Source organism: Pituophis catenifer, unplaced genomic scaffold (assembly GCF_029215685.1).
Source record: "Pituophis catenifer annectens isolate HBS135680 unplaced genomic scaffold, rPitCat1.0.hap2 SCAF_2, whole genome shotgun sequence".
NCBI lineage: Eukaryota > Metazoa > Chordata > Lepidosauria > Squamata > Colubridae > Pituophis > Pituophis catenifer.
In genome coordinates, this window is record NW_027256882.1 from 177,710,033 (window position 1) to 177,726,708 (window position 16,676).

General features: G+C 38.9%; 1 protein-coding gene across 1 annotated transcript in view; it reads right to left on the reverse strand.

The window, feature by feature from the left end:
* Window positions 1-16,079, reverse strand: part of DNMT1 (DNA methyltransferase 1) — a 43,801-nt gene extending 27,722 nt beyond the window's left edge. The window contains exons 1-10 of the mRNA XM_070938196.1: window positions 15,940-16,079; window positions 9,625-9,667; window positions 9,377-9,484; window positions 7,374-7,650; window positions 7,128-7,200; window positions 5,822-5,927; window positions 4,242-4,282; window positions 2,905-2,956; window positions 1,063-1,146; window positions 871-980 (exon numbers count right to left, since the gene is read on the reverse strand). Of these exons, the coding sequence (XP_070794297.1) occupies window positions 871-980; window positions 1,063-1,146; window positions 2,905-2,956; window positions 4,242-4,282; window positions 5,822-5,927; window positions 7,128-7,200; window positions 7,374-7,650; window positions 9,377-9,484; window positions 9,625-9,667; window positions 15,940-16,079 (1,034 nt within the window). The remainder of the gene's footprint in view (window positions 1-870; window positions 981-1,062; window positions 1,147-2,904; window positions 2,957-4,241; window positions 4,283-5,821; window positions 5,928-7,127; window positions 7,201-7,373; window positions 7,651-9,376; window positions 9,485-9,624; window positions 9,668-15,939) is intronic.
* Between the last annotated feature and the right edge of the window lie 597 nt (window positions 16,080-16,676).

Sequence of the window (16,676 nt, forward strand, 5' to 3'; positions counted from 1 at the left end):
ATTGGTTTTTTGGACATGATTTTGGAGAATAAAACTGCAGACAATTTTGAGCACTTAGAAGGGGCTTAGAAGGACGGCCAAAAGGAATCTTGAGGATTAGAATTATCCATCTATAGTAACAGGAAGAACAAATGGAAAGTTCAACTTAATTTAAGCAAATTTAAATTAATATATCCTAGGTCAAATTCATCCATCCAAATTCACATTGGGGTTTGCGCAAGAAAAATATCATGATTATTAAATCAGATGTCCAAGAGCACTGGCAAAAGGATCTGAATATCAAACCTCCAATATGATAAAAATTGAAAGAATATATTCCAATCACGTTTCTCTACATACTGTACATATTCCTGATCACTACACCTCACAAAGGTTGTTGTAAATCTGGGAAGTGACAACCAAAATTATCAATGCACCGAACAACTTCACTTAATGACTTTTGCTGACATCAAGATTTGAAATAATAGGTTTTATGGATTTGTTTATAGATAAGAGATGTGATATGGAAAGAAGAAATCATTTGTTGTATTCTAAGATAAGATGGTAATTTACTAAAATCGTTTATACTTGTTTGTGATGAAGAGAGTCACTATATATTTATTTTCTCTTTCTTTGCTATATTCTTTATTTTTCTTTCCTTTTTCTATTTTCTGTAACTTTTGTTCTTATTCTTTTTTTTTTAAAGTTTGCATTAGTTTTTGTTGTTGTGAATTGTAATCTTTAATAAAATTACTATTAAAAAACCCAAACTTGTGGGTAGAAGAAGCCTACTTCATAAGAAAGAGAAAAATCTTCATGAGATTTTAAAATCTCTCCAAAGCAGATCATCTTCCAATTTACACTTTACAATGAATCAGAATGAAATTTTACCTAAAAAATGTTACTTTGTGCTGCGGCAGGTCATCATAGCTTTCAAATCCATCTTCGTTGGCATCAAAAATGGACAAGCGTTCATCTGTCAACATCTCTGGTTCATCCAGCTAGGAGTAAAGAACATTTGGTTTTCACTCTGACAACGTTCAAATGAGGAAGTTTTTCAGCTGCAAAAGTGGGCCGACTTACTGCATCATCTGGATCCCCCTGAAAGAACTTCAGATCAGGGTCATCCAAGTACTGCCTGCATTCCATGCACTTGGGAGGGGTCGTCTGAAAGAAAAATGCATCACAGAAAAACTTCACTTGGACCAGAACCAAGGACATCAGAAATGTGTAATTAATTCAGGAATCTCTGAATCTAATTTTGAAAACAATATATTGGAATATGGAATCAATGTATTACAGTTTACATGAATGTACAAACTCTGCTTTTTCAGTTCTTAATTCAGGGATGGGTATTTGCATGCTGCTGAAATTCAATGGCAGATATAGGGCATTCCAGCTCTCACCTGAAGGGCTACATGTGGTGTTTCCCAAACTTGCTTTAATGAAGAAATCTAAGATGACTTTAATGACTGTATTTATGCATTTAGTTGCCAGCTTGTTCTGGTTTGGTCATCTCCAAATTAAAGTGGACCGTAGGTACTTATACTGTGTTTCCCCGAAAATAAAACCTTGTCTTATATTTTTTAGAACCCTGAAATAAGTGCATGGCCTTATTGCCATGCACTCAAGAGCCCAATTGGGTTTATTATCAGGGGATGTCTTATTTTGGGGGAAGCAGGATAGAAAAAAGACAGTAAAATCAAACAGCTTTTCAAATTCCTATGCCGCCGTGAGCTTCTTTTATAAATAAAGAAGTTTACCATTTTACAAAAACTTCTCATGTTGAATTGAAAAGCTCGTGAGGAAGTGAATTAGAGATGCGATACTAGCATTCTGAAAGGAGCCTTATGTAAAATGTCCTAGAAAAAGTACATAGCTAGAATACTGAATTTACGTAACCACGAACCTGGATATTTTATAGTAAGATAATGCTATTTTCAAATAGTATGTAATTATTACTTTATGCAAGCAAAGGGCAATGGTATTTAAAAGCATACCCATCCACAAAGCCAACACAAGAATGTATTTTTTTTTATAAAACTAAAAAAAGTAATAATTCTTTCATAGATTCAAAAATCTTACAGAGTCCATAGAAATATTGCTGCTCAGAGAGGCTACATTCCAGGAACTCTAACTATATAACATTTTGATGTATGATACTAGATTTATATATTATGTGAAACTATAGCTTTTTAAAGCCATGGATGGTTAGCAAGCCACAAGCTATAGTATATAAGCACCATAGCTGAATTTATGCACTGGCTTTCACTTAATGTAAACAAACCACTTTATAACTTAAGTGATTGTTTAGCTTCAATTAACTGCAGATTATTTCAAGTTTCTTCAAGTTGGTGCTTTCCAGATATATTGCACTACAGTGTTCATGTTGGCTGAAGAATTGCAGGTGTTAAAAGGCATCAAGTTGGAAAGAGTTCAATGTTTACCCATGACAGGCAGGAGGTAATGCCAAACATTTCCAGAGTAATTTACAAAGAAACATTGCTAAGCACACAATAAAACAACCATTACCAAATAGCAGCAGGATTATCTACAGCCACTTACCATGCAGTTGATTGTTACCTTTCTTCTCTTCTTATTCAAATACTCTGATTCTGAATTGTCAGTAGCTAGAGATGACCATATCTCATAAAGTTTATGTATTATGTATATGCAGTGCTTTAGAACATTTGGCCACTGTAATATTTACTAGCTTTCACCAAAACAATGGCAGACACAGCTAATTAAAACATATTTCTCAGCCAAATTGAGTACATATACACAATATGATTTGCCACCCAAGAGGGAAGGGCTCATCTGCACCAAACTACTTTCAACACTTAGCTTCATTTTAGCAAATATAGTGTAGATGATGTTTTTTATTCATTAAACAAACAAAACCGCACAAACAAAATATCTACTTACTTTAACAGGAGTCACAGTTTTAATCTGATTTACTTCTTCTTTTATCTCAGACCTGGGGAGAAGGGACACACATAATGACAGAAGTAGGGATATTACAGACTATTGTAACAAGTTTAAGACATTTGATAATTTTGTAAAGTGTTTGGATCCCAATAACCAACAGTAGCACATTTATGGTATTATTAATGTGGCGCCTTTTATTGCAAGATTGCTTACTAGAATCCTATTATCAAAAGGAGGAATATAAATCTAAATGCACCTGCATAGTAATTCTTTGTACAAATAAGCACATTAAAAGCAAAGTTTGCCAAGGAGGTAGATAATTGGCTATATTGTAGTAAATGTCCACTATTATGGAAACAGAGGAGACTGGTGTCTGCTCCAGTTTTATAATTATTACTTTCAATCTCTGCAGTTGCATAATAAAGCACTGGACAAATGCTGTATTTTTATTAAACATGAAGAAGCTTTTTCTGTTCTGATGGAAACAAAACATTCCCATTTTTAAAAATCTTTGTAAACTCCATGATTTCTTCCCTTGCTTTCTACCACTCAAATAAAAAAAATTAATTATAAAAAAGGGCCACTATTACTCAGTCAAGATTACCAAACTTTTTAAAAAAATGTTAAGATCTGCTTTTATTATTCTTTTCCGTCTCTCTATTCAAATGGAGAAGGCTCTGCTACAAAAACAGAGCAGCCAAGTCTCCTTCATACTTCAGTAAATTATGTAAGATTAAAGTTGGCCTTCTGATGTTACTAAAATGAAACACCCAGCACTCCATGCCAGTCTGACCAAGCTTGCTTAGAACTGTAGCTCTGCAACAACAGTACAGCCCTGTAGTAGGTTATTATAGATCTGACAGGGACTAGATGACTGCTGGGTGATCACATACAAAAATTATATATTTCTTGCATCTTGATATGAAAAAGAGAAAATGCAGCAGTCTTTGTAATCAAGAATCTCAATGAGATTGAGCCTAAAAATCCAATAATTCCTTTCTAACAGGAATAACAGTTCTAGGAAATGTGAGTTTATAAACCTAGAGATCACCAAGGTAGTGAAATCCAAGGCACAGAATGCAGAACAAGCAATATTTGAAATGCTGCCTGCCTTAAAAAAAATCAGAAATATCTGACCCCATTTGCATCTGACCCTTTTTCCATGGATGCTGCATTTAATTAACACTGAATTCTGCCTGATGATTCACTCTCGGTAAAAAAGGCAACTCACTTTTAAGCTTATTTGTCTTTGGAGACACTGTTTTAGGTAACTGCTACTAAGCCGTGGAAAGGAAAGTACTTTAGATTTTAAGTGTCCAGCTAACAGTACTTACCCTTCTTTGGCTTCGGTTTTGATTCTTTTCTCATCTTGTTCCTTGAGAGGGGGGAAAAAAAGGGGTAAAAAGTTTTTATACTTTTAAAATTACTAGTAGTCCTCACTTAGCAAGCACTTGAAGTTATGACAGAGTCCCCAAAAGTTATTTATGATCCAATTCTGAAGTTATGGCAGCTGTACAACTCCTTCCCCCCATGGTCATGCCATTACATATTTGGCATTTGGCAACTAGTTCATCTTTATGGCCATTTGCAATGTCACGTGATCATAATCATAATGGCTTTTTGCTGGTTTCTGACATTTACTTCCGGTTTCCAGCAAAAAACTGGCCATTGGATAAAAGGTTTCACTTAACGACCACATTTGCTTAATAACTCGTTAGAAGAGCATGTGACGGCCGTGTCCGGGAGGATTTTTTATCAGGTTCGCCTGATCCGCCAGTTGCGGCCCTATCTAGATCGGGACTCCCTACACACAGTCACTCATGCCCTCGTTACTTCTCGTCTGGACTACTGCAACGCTCTCTACATGGGGCTCCCCTTGAGGTGCACTCGGAGGCTCCAACTGGCGCAGAGTGCGGCCGCGCGGGTGGTGATGGGAGCGACATGGAGTTCCCATGTTAACACCTCTCCTGCGCGAGCTGCACTGGCTCCCGGTGGTCTTCCGAGTGCGCTTCAAGGTTTTGGTTATCACCTTTAAAGCGCTCCATGGCTTAGGACCTGGTTATTTACGGGACCGCCTGCTACCACCAATAGCCTCCCACCGGCCAGTACGCTCCCATAGAGAGGGGCTCCTCCGGGTGCCATCGGCCAAACAATGTCGGCTGTCGGCCCCTAGGGGGAGAGCCTTCTCTGTGGGGGCACCTACGATTTGGAACGAGCTCCCCCCGGAGATACGTAGGATCCCGGACCTGCGCACCTTCCGCCGCGCGCTTAAGACTTTTCTATTTTATCAAGCTGGCCTGGCCTAAATCTTCCCCTTTTTAAATGTGGGAATTTTAAATTTTTAAATTTTAAATTCGTCTTATTTATAGGGGCATGGGTAAGGCGTTTTAAATTGGGGAGCCATTTTGGATTTAATTCTGTTTTAAACGTATTTTTAATGTTTATATTGTATGTTTTTTAATTTTGGCTGTTCACCGCCCCGAGTCCTTTGGGAGAGGGGGCGGTATAAAAATCTAATAAATAATAATAAATAATAAATAATAATAATAACTGCCTGTTCACTTGATGACCACCACAAAAAGCTTGTAAAATTTGGCATGGTGACATAATCACCTACTTAACTGCAATAACTTACAACTGTAATTCTTGGCTCAATCATGGTTGTAAGTTGAGACTACCTGTACTGGAGAAAGATGCAGCTCACACACCGAAGCTAGATCTAGTTAGCATCAATAAAAATCTCCCTCACAAATGATATCAATTGCACAGTACAATTCAGGTGCCTTTTGGGGAGGAGGCATAGGAGAACTAAACTTTCAAAGAATTTCATAAACCTTCTTAACTGTCAGATGGGTTAAGTTGAACATTCTAGCCAGCCCATGCCAAATAGAAAAAAACTAAGTTGCAAGCATACCTTTTCTCCAGGCAGTTCCTCCTCCTCCTCTTCTTCCTCCTCATTTTCTGCATTACTTTCTTGTTTTAGCTCTCCATTCACCTCATCTGATTTGCGTTTGTTGGATCTATTTTGATTAACCATAAAATGGATCCATAAAATATAAATTAATCAAAGGAGCTGTTCATAGTACGGTATATAGAAAAACAAAGCTAAGGGAAATGAGATCCGTTCCATCCTTCTTCCAACTTCTTTGTTGCATTCTCCCCAAACCAGTCCTTTTTCTAAAAAATCAGGCTCAGTCTCTTTACAGCCGAGTGTAATGTATAGCTAAATGGATGCCTGTAGTTTGGCTCCCCGTATGGGTCTAATATATTATCTGTAATAATATGTTCTTGATACCATAACAAGGCCTGCTTTCAATCAGAGTTGTATCATACTTGGAACAGATTATCTACAGGAAGTCTTTCCTTACTAACTGCCTCATGCAGTGACCATTCAAAGTTACAATAGTGCTGAAAAAATAACTTTGCAATCAAGACATGCATTTACAACCTTTGCAACATCTCTCAGTCACCTGTTCACCATTACAGCCAGTATACTTTGTCTGGTGCCTGAACTAGTTTTTCATTCCCCCACCTCACAAAAATGGAGAGATTGGGGAAGAAGTGATTACGAATAAGCAGGCAGACAATGGGGAATGTACATTGAAAGGAATGTGCTAGTGCCAGCTATTTGCCTAGCATGATTAAGGCCGTGCGTGCACTAGGCAAACAGCCAGCATATGCATCCTTTCAATGTATATTCCCCATTGTGTCTCTGCTTACTCTCTTGTAATCCTTTCCTTTCCAATGAACTTAAAAAAAACATTAATTCCCTTCTTGCTAATTATCCCAGTGCCGGGGTTAGCATTCCAAAGAGTAGGGGAATGGGGAAAAGGAAAGCTGAAGTAAAACTGTAAGCATAGTCAAAGTCACATGATTGTTCATTGGCAACGGAGTTACCAGTCCCAATCATGATTGTTAAATGAGGACTACCTATATTGTTACTGAAATCTCTGATTAGGAGCCAGCAATTGCCATTACAAACTGACTCCTAACTCTTTGCCCTAGGACAGTCTACTGTTTTATTCCTCTTTGGAAACATATCTCAGTATTAATCCCTGCCTGCTCTTTGACATTAAGCATTTCAATACAGGTAGTCATGTCACAATTGGAGCAAAGGAAGAAAAAAAAAGCAAAAGAGCTTATGCGTGTCAATAAAGAATCAGAAGAGGCACAAACAGATGAAAGTAGAAAAATATCAGGATTTCACAAAACTTACTCACCCTTTGGAAAATAGAGCCATTATGGTTGGCTGCTTGCCAGAACTACGGGTGATCCTGGAGCTGGTTGAGGTTCCTGCAAATTTATTTAAAAAATGTTGCCAGGCAGAAACTATGGCTGTTGTTTTAAAATTTGTATAAATGTTAAGCTTTCTTGTTTAGGATGGTATCCCTTTAAGGCCCAAATTTACAACTAACCCCCTTTCCTCCCCAGGCAAATGTCTGTTAAATAGATAATACATATCTTACTTCTGTTCTCACTATTGGACTTGCTCTTCCTGCCTCTCCGAGCTTTTGGAACAAATGGTGAAGATAATGGTGTTGAAGAGGAAGATGAGGCAGCCTCTTCAACTTCCATGTTGCTTTCCTCCTTCCCCTTGTTCTCCGCTCTCTCAGAGTCTTCATCACTGCCGTAGCCACCATTTTCTGAGCATCCATTGAGCTTCTGGCCAAATGCCAAGTTGTCTCCATTTTCTAAAGACAGTTCTCTATGGAGTAGGGCTTTGACTTTGGCCAGGTAGAGTTCCTGTGGTAGAAGGGAAAGAGTAGCAGGTTGAATATATTTATAGAGGGGATCTCATTTGTGATTCCATGAGACGCTGCCTCCTAGCTTACCAGGATCATCTCTTAAGCATAATCCATTTTAATTCTATCGGTTTCAACTCTTAAATTATGAATGTTCATACTTCCACTAAAAAAAAAAAGAAATAAGACCAGCCATTTCCATGACTCATGGAAATAGCTAGTTTGCCAATAACTAATAAAAGAATTGGTTTAGGAAAATTTATGAGCAGGTTCTCACTATGCCAATAACATGCATGTTTCACACTCCATCACACGCATTGTGTGTGTCAGTCTATGTGTGTGAACATTATAAAAGTCATCTTACTCTGATATTCCACTTAAGTAGGCTAACTACTTAAGATAATTACAATTTTTTGTTAGTAAATCTCCAGTTATGTTTTTACAGTTCTATTAAGTAGCATATTTAATTATTTATCTTATTATAGAACAATCTAAATTACTCATTGAAAAGACAGATTTCAATCTTGCTGACATAAATCTAGAATGTTATAATTTAGCTTTAGTAGGAAATTGTATGCAGGTAGTCCTCAACTTACAACAGTTCACTTAGTGACCATTCAAAGTTACAAGGGCAATGGAAAAAGTGACCTATGACCATTTTTCACACTTTCGACCTTTGTAGCATCCCCATGATGTGATTAAAATTCAGATGTTTGGCAACTGGTTCATACTTATGACTGTTGCAGTGTTCCAGGGTCATGAGATCGCCTTTTGCAACCTTTCGACAAGCAAAATCAACTTAGCAACCATGTTATTAACTTATCAACAGCAGTGATTCACTTAACAACTGTGGCAAGAAATGCCATAAAATGGGGCAAGACTCACTTAACAAATGTCTCACTTAACAATAGAAATGTTGGGTTCAATTGTAGTTGTAAGTTGAGGACTACATGTATTGACATTTTATTTTATCTTTTACTTTAAAAAAATGATTTTGCAATATTGCTCTTTGATTAGTGGAAGAATGTAAAAAGTTTCAAATTCCAGGAGCAAAAAATGAATATTGTTTGAAATAACACAATTCTATAAGCAATAGAGAATTTTCTTGTAATGCAGTCCTCAGCGAAGTAAATGCTTTACTGGATTCAAATTTCAGAATCCCATGTTTTGAAGTTCTTCCAACCAAAAGATGAGAAAGAGATGCTCAGTAGTAAAATGAGATATGTGTTTCCCTATTCAGTTTAAGAAGTTCAAAGATTTCAGCAACACCAGCAAATTAAGATGCTCAAAAATAATCTCTTTTAAAACTGAGGCTCTGGGGGTTCTGAATGATCAGGTCTTGTTTCTATAACAGGGCCAATTATACATGGATTAGTAGCATAGGTTTGTATTTTGATTTCCAGACTTACTTTGGAAATGTCTACATAAATTGACAGGAATTCTCAGATCATGTCTTTCTTCCTGTAGATTACTGGTATATGTGAGACATTTTCAGATATGCTTAAATCACAAAGCAAAAAAATGTCTTTTCTCTAGCAGTGTGCCTTGATCAGATGTGCAAGCTGAGATATGCAACAAAAACTTGCAGCAACAAAATTAGACTTGCAGCCATCATGCATCCACTCATTCTGAAATCACTATTAGAATTCTGAACATTAATTGTAAGGCAGGCAAAGCAAACAAGAGTTGAACACAATGGGATGAAACTATTTACCCTGATTACCCACCTCAGAAAGTTCCTCTTTGCGCAACTTGGTCTCCAGATCTTTCAACTGATTTTGAACATCTACTTGTAAGAAGCCATGTATCAAACTCAGTTTTTCTTTAACACATTCCTAAAAGCCAGAAGGGGGAAAAGATTAAGTGAGTGCCACAGCTAGCAACCCAGGTCTGCAGAAGCTTCCCAAGCTATAGAAGCAGAAGGATATGTCATGATTCATCATGGGAAGGATGCAGTGAGAAGTTTGTGACTTACTCTTTCACCAAGACCATCTTCATCCTTCTCGAGATCTTTCAGCCTGTTTTTAAATCAAAACACAAAGTCATCACAAATTAGTCTTCTGTTTTGGAGAAAATTTCACCTCTGAAATGAAAGCCAAGTTAGAGGATCAACAACCGATTTAGATATACACAAGCCCTTTGATTTTCTGTGACTTTTGTCACAGAATGAATCACAGTAAGATATAGTTCCTACTAGAACAAATTCAGAATTGACTCATTGACATTGTCATATTGTGCCAAGGTTTAATTATGGTTTGTTGAACAGATTATACGTTGGCTTGATAGACATAAAAACACAAATCCATGAGCAGCCAAACCTCAGTTTGGCATAGTACAATACATGTGAACCAGACTGTTGTGGGCAATCAAAGAAGTTCCTTCACTGAATGAAGATCTTAGCATTCCATCAGTGCACTTCTTTTCCATACTGGAAAGGAGAGCAAGAGAGCATATGTAAAACTTGAGGCTTCTTCTGGATCTCTGTTAGAATCCAAGAAATAAAGGATATTAAAAATATCCTTTAGAACTGAAACAATATTTGACATGTTATGCTTAGATGGGGGGCAGCTTCTAAAGTAAATGAAGCCTGAAGCCATTAGCACTAAGATCAGTGGAAATATCTGACAGTCAGGAACAGTATTTGTGTTACACTTTAATCCCTGCATGCATAATTTAAACATATTTTGATTGGGCATCTTGCTAAAAGCAATTCAGATGGTGTTTTAGTTGAGAAAAGAATTCTCGCACACTTTTAGAAGATAAACTACCTCAAGTACTTGCACTGAACATAATTAAAACTGGTGATTGAGAATTTAATCCTCATATATCAATAGGTCTAGTGTAAAGTATGTAAAGTATGGTTTGGCAGCCACCTGTCCGGTATAGGCTAAGGATAAAATGCCAGGATATAAGATATATACCAACTCTTCATTCTAGGGAAACAAAGAATCCATATATTCCTCTTCCTCATTAAAATATTTGCACCATCAACTTGAAAAAAAGCAGTAAACTCAATTTTTGTTTTAAACTCGGGCAAAAATCACTTCTTGCATTGAGAATAAGCTGGCTGATCAACCTGACATCCAAGAAACCAATAGGATTTGTTAACATTATTCCTCTGATATTGCATCTACCAGATTCTAATGGGCACACCTCACATTCATATGCACAGCTTCCTTTCTCCAGAGCACCTGCAAATCCCTTAGGTTAGGCCAAAGGAAAAGACCTGTACCAGGAAGTAATAGGCCTTCTCTGGCTGACTGGAAAAACTACTTAGCTCCCATTGTCTTAGTATGAGTAAAGCAGTTCAGCTAGCAGTAAATACTAATGAAATAAAAGTAACTTGTTTTACCCAAGGCCAGACAAGGCAAAAAAGGGAAAACTAGCTTGATTTAAGCCATCTTTTCTAAACTTGATGAGATCTTTTGGCCTACAAATCCCACCATGCCCAGATACCTCAAGCAATCAAAGGGCTTGAAGGAGGCTGCAATCCAATTTATCTAGAGGCCCCCATATTGGGGAAAATTAGTTTAACATTCCAATAGGAGTAAACAAAATTAAAGGAGGAAAAAAGTCTACATCAATTAATATATATCTCAAAAATTAGATAGTATTAAAGTTCAATTCATAGAGAAAATATCCAATTCATCCCATTATTAATATTGTCTTGGAGGAGGCTTCCAATTGACAAGAGTAATTCCACAACCAAGAATAGTTCTCTTAATTTCTATGCAGTGGAGGTATAGAGGGAGCCCAAAGCCTCATCTCATACTTCAGATTGAAATCTATAGCTGCCAACATAAAGGCAGAGGTAGCGATTAAAAGCACAGGTAATGATTTCCACACACAAACACAAAATCTATGCATAGACTGAAAAATGTGCCTTAGGGCTTCAACCTTTTTTTACAGGAAATACTGTATTTTGTAATTACCTGACTTCCTTTGATCCCTTCTTTACTGTTGTGCCAGTTAAAATAACCATTTCACTAGATTACTAATACAGTAAAACAGGACAAACTGAATGCCTAGCTTTCCATCTGCTTTCACCTAAAGCTGGACCATAACTCAGAAATGTGAGAAACAGAACACAAGATATGGGTATCATGGGAAAAGAGTTTTCTTGTGGCTCAAAGGACTCTCTGTAGTATTGACTTCATAGTTCAGAGTGAGCACACCGCCTGAGACAATGACATGCAAACAGGTAAAAAGGAATTACATTTTGATTCTGGCCAAAGATTTCCTATCTTCTTTCAAAACAAAACAGTGGTATACCTTCTAGTAAAGGTAGACAGTTATTGAAGAATATATTAATATTTTCTCCTGTATCTCATCATTCAACTGTGTTTGTAGCCATACAAGAGACTGGTGTCCATGAGACAACAGTGTTAAGACCCTCTTTGGATTACATTTCATTTACTCCCATGAGTAAAAGTAAGTCAGAAACATGACCAAAATGTCAACAGCAATACCAGAGAGCAAAGTATTGCTACTGCTCCAGTGAAGGCAAACGCTTTCCTGTGGAGGCATACAAGGGAACTGCCCTCTCCATATATATTCTGCAAGTACTAATTTATATTCCAGTTATATAATTTAGCAAGCTATATGGCTATACTGCTCTTTTACAAAGACCTCTTCGTTCAGAAACTGGCTTTTTTTGTTTGCCTACTGCCCTGATAGAGAAAAATATCTCTGGAGACTCCAGATATGTTTCAGGTTAGAATTTCCACATTTAACACTACGTCCTAGAACTAATACAGAGTAGGTCATCAAAAAAGGATGTCAGCTGTCGTTATTATAGCATTTTAAGTACAATATTCATTACCATTTAAAGTGGGCCATACTTACGCCAATTAACATGTTTACCTTTTAACTTTTCATTCATATTCTTCATAATGCTGCTTTACTTTGTAAAAACATCCCCACCTTCGTCTCATGTGTAATTAAAATATTTCAGCTTCATGCATTTGACAATTGGGCCATAGTCATAAGAGTTTCCACTAGTACTACAACTATTACTACTACAAAAAAAACTAGCTTTTAAAATTGTAACAAATGTCTTATTTTTTCTGCAAGTGGCCAAAGAATTATCCTCTGCACACTCTTCCTCTCATCTTTAGTCACTATGACTAAACTTGACACAAAGCTAGTTGGTCTTGATCACCTGCACAAACAATCACTCCAATATATGTTCTCCTTTACTGTTGTAACCTGAATATAAGATTTGTTTAGGGTCAGTCAACAGAACTTTAAAATAATAATGAAGGCAAAGCTTGAACCATCCCTTGCTCCATTGTTAAAATAAGTTATTTAAATAATTCTCAGAAATGAGAATCATTTTCATTCTACAAAATCAATATGCCGCAATTACTGCAGCAATTGTAAAAAAAAGAAAAGAAAAAAGAATAAATTTAAGTTTCTTTCTGACTTTTCTACTTCCCCATCTTTGCAAAAAACATTTTTAAATGAAAACAACCTCCCAGACCATTGACCCGTCAGCATAACAGAAAACCTTCAGTTTCACATTGCTTCTTGGTTAATCATGCAATTTGTAAATTTCCTGCCAAAACAAACTAGCTGAGGTTTCTTTTTAAAACATTCAACCAAAGCTGTTCAAAATTTTACTCTGTGATTGTATTTCTCTATAGTGGACTCATTACTCCCCACTGCCAATACAAGACTGGGCAAGGAAGCACTCCAAGATGCGAGGAAAATTTAAAGGACTTTACTGATAGAAGGTCTTATAAATGTTCTCTTATGACCACATAAACCATGTCAAAACCAAGGGTGACAGTTCCATAATAGAAATTAGAAAGAAGCTAAAGAGATTTTATTCAGCTAGAAATGTTGACTCGGATGGGATTTCATTACCAATCCTGCCAAGAATGACAATACCTAGAACTGTCATGAAAATGGGGGCAAGAGAATAAATGAGTTGAGAAAAATCCCACTGCTGAAGTTCTGTCTGAAGGGCAGATGAGCAAGTTCCCACCCATTGCTGACTCCAGACAACAGCAACACAGACTCTCTCAGAAGGAAGGAAATACACAAATAGATGAACCAGGTGGTATAAGCTAGTGTGCTTGCTCACAAGGGTCATAGTAAGGAAGGCTTACATATGATATCCTTAAAGGTAGCACACTAGCTGGCAGACAATTTAATGAGAAGCTGAAAAAGAAAGAGAAGGAACACTTTCCTTCTTCCAAGTTCTCCATGGTTACACAAAAGTCAACTCATTTCCAATAAGCACTCATTTTTGGGCTCCATTTTGCAGGCAGGCCTGAAGAACCACCTAAAGTAGACCTGAGAGCTAGAACACAAAGATTTAGCAGATACTAAGCTAAAGAAGCAGGAGAGAGCAACATTTATTTTGTCTCCAAATTTGTTTTTCTGCTGAGAAAAAAAAAAGAATAGTTGTACATATAATCTATTTTCTAACAACCTTAAGGGCGCTTATAGAACTTAAAACCTAAAGGTGATGAATGGTAAAAATCTAATGCTTTCCCATAGTACAAAGAAACTGACAGATGTCCATAGCAACACTATTGGAGTGAAGAGGCTGGGTTGGGGAAAGAAAGGAAGTGTGCTTCCCATGTTTCTCTGGTGGAGGATAGCGATCCATTCCAGTAAAAGAGAGGAAGCTAAAAGACAACTTGTTTTGAGCCAATGTGATAATGTGCACAGCACTGATTATTTGGAGCAATTGTCAGCAATAATTCTGCCCAGGGAAAGAGGTCCAACAAAAAACCCGCTTCCTTCAGAAAGAGCCAGGTTCCATTGAAATGCAGCACGCTGCTGGAAGTGCCGAAGAGCAGAAAGCCACCACCCCATCCTGCAAGCTCATGATTGCCAACAACCCAACCCATGTCAGCCCCCCCTTTATTTTTATGCAGAAGTCAGGGCATGTTAACCAATGCTTCCTGAACCGCGTGTGTGCGCCTGCGTTAATCCTTGCCCTAAACACAAACAAATGTTCCCGCCAAGATGCGCTTTCAACTGGAAAAGAAATTCGTTTTCACTTCCTGTCCCAGATGGCAAGGGGTGGCATATGGAGAAAAAAGGAAGGCCAGGGGAAAGATGAGGCCCGTGTCCTTGTGCGATATACAGTGGCTAATTAATGTCTGATGCAATGATTCATATTCCTTACATTCCCACCCCCACCCAAAAAGAAGCTGGCACCTTTGAATGTTTTTAGTAAAAATTAAACAATCCCCTCATTTCTGATTCCTCTTTTTTTTTCTTTTTTTCTAATTTTTTCTTCTTTTTTAATCCTTGCGTTGGAGAGAGAGAGAGAGAGAGAGAGAGAGAGAGAGAGAGAGAGGCAATTCTATTCAAGAGATCCCAAGCCTGAAGGCCTTAAAAACCTGATAACATAATTATCTTAACTGATTTTAGGATTTTAGAAACTACCCTAATGGAACTAATTTTTGTCACTTGACAAGTATGGGGTGGGTGGAAAGCGGGAAAATAGTGCAGTGGTCAAACAATCCTATGAACAAGAAACAAAACAGATTCCCCCTTCCTTTTATCCAAGTAAATATCTTCTCCCTCCAAGGGGAGGGGGGTTTAAAAAAACCAAACAAAAGCATATTATGTAAAGAATTTCAAAGACCTTGCACTCCAGGTCACTATCTCTGCCCCCAAAGTGGGGAAACTCCCCAATTAAGGATATATCCTTTTTTTTTTTTTTCAAACTAGGGAACCACAAAAAATGCTTTCTCTTAGCCCCCCCGCCCCACTCCCAAGGGCACCTAAGTGACTCAAAATTCCACTGCAGGCTATTAAAACGTGGGGAGTTTGCGGGGTGGGGGGTGTGGGGAGAAAGAGACCTAGTGCCTTCCTTTACTTCTCTCCATATAGTTCCGGGCTCCCTTGTCGCACTTCCCCCCTTCGGGAACTTTTTTGTCTCCCTGCGTAACCCAACGGCCGCGGGACACGTTTGGGGGAAGTGGAATATGGGAACCGGGGAGTCCGGGATTGTCAGTTTGGAGAACAGAGAGGCTCACCATCAAACAGGAAGAGGGTAGGAAGCACGAGGGGGTCCCGCTCCCCTTGTCCAGAAATGCAAGGGCGGGGGAGACTACGGGGACTACGAAGCGGGGGGGAACCCCCCCTCCCCGCCCCAGATTTAGAAGGGTGCCCAAAGAGAGAGCAGCCCCGGCCACCGCAGAGGCTGTGCGCACGGGGTGGGGGTGGTGGTGGTAGGTCAACGTGCCCTCGGGACAGGACGGGGGAGCGAATATCCTTCGGCCGGGGATCCGCCGGCCGAGCCCCCCTAGCGCCGACTACTCACCGCCTGCGCAGCTCCTCCGGGGTCAGCGGAGCGGCCTGGGCGGGCATCGGGACCGGCAGGACAGCAGGCAAGGATCCGACGGGAGCCGATTTGGCGCGCACCGGGGAGGGAGGGGGCGGAGCGGCTTCGGGATAGACCATCCTGCAAAAGGGGGGGGGAGGAGAAGAAGAAGGCGAGAGGAGGGAGGAAAGGGCGGAACTTATCAAGTCGCCATTCAGGCAGAGGGAGAAACCAAACGGCGGTTTGTGGCGGGGGGGGTGGGAGGGAGAGGGAGAAGAGGACGGGCGAGCGAACGAGCGAGCGAGCTAGCTAAGAGCGCGCGCGGGAGCTTCGCTGTGCAAAGCCGGGGCTTGTTATTTTTCAGCTTTCTGGTTTCGGTGCTGCCGGGAGAGTCAGGCTGCAGGGCGCGGGGAGAAGAACATTTCGTCTTTTCACCCTCGATATTAGCTCAAGCAGCGATGATAGATTGCCTTTTGCCCATAGAAACTCGTTACAGATAATAGCGTAGGAAATTGGCTCTGTTCAAGTCGGGCACTTTTCCTGCTTCCCCTGACCCACCTGGAAAATTCAAATAAAAAAGACAGTAACCTTCCCTTACAGCTTGTTCCCACAGTATTTGGATAGTCCAAACGTGTGGCTATTCAGATCATTCGTGTTTTTCTGATGCGTAGGGCTATTTTAGGCTCAGTGGTCTATATTGTGCTAATATTCGTAATACATATTTGGACTATATTTGA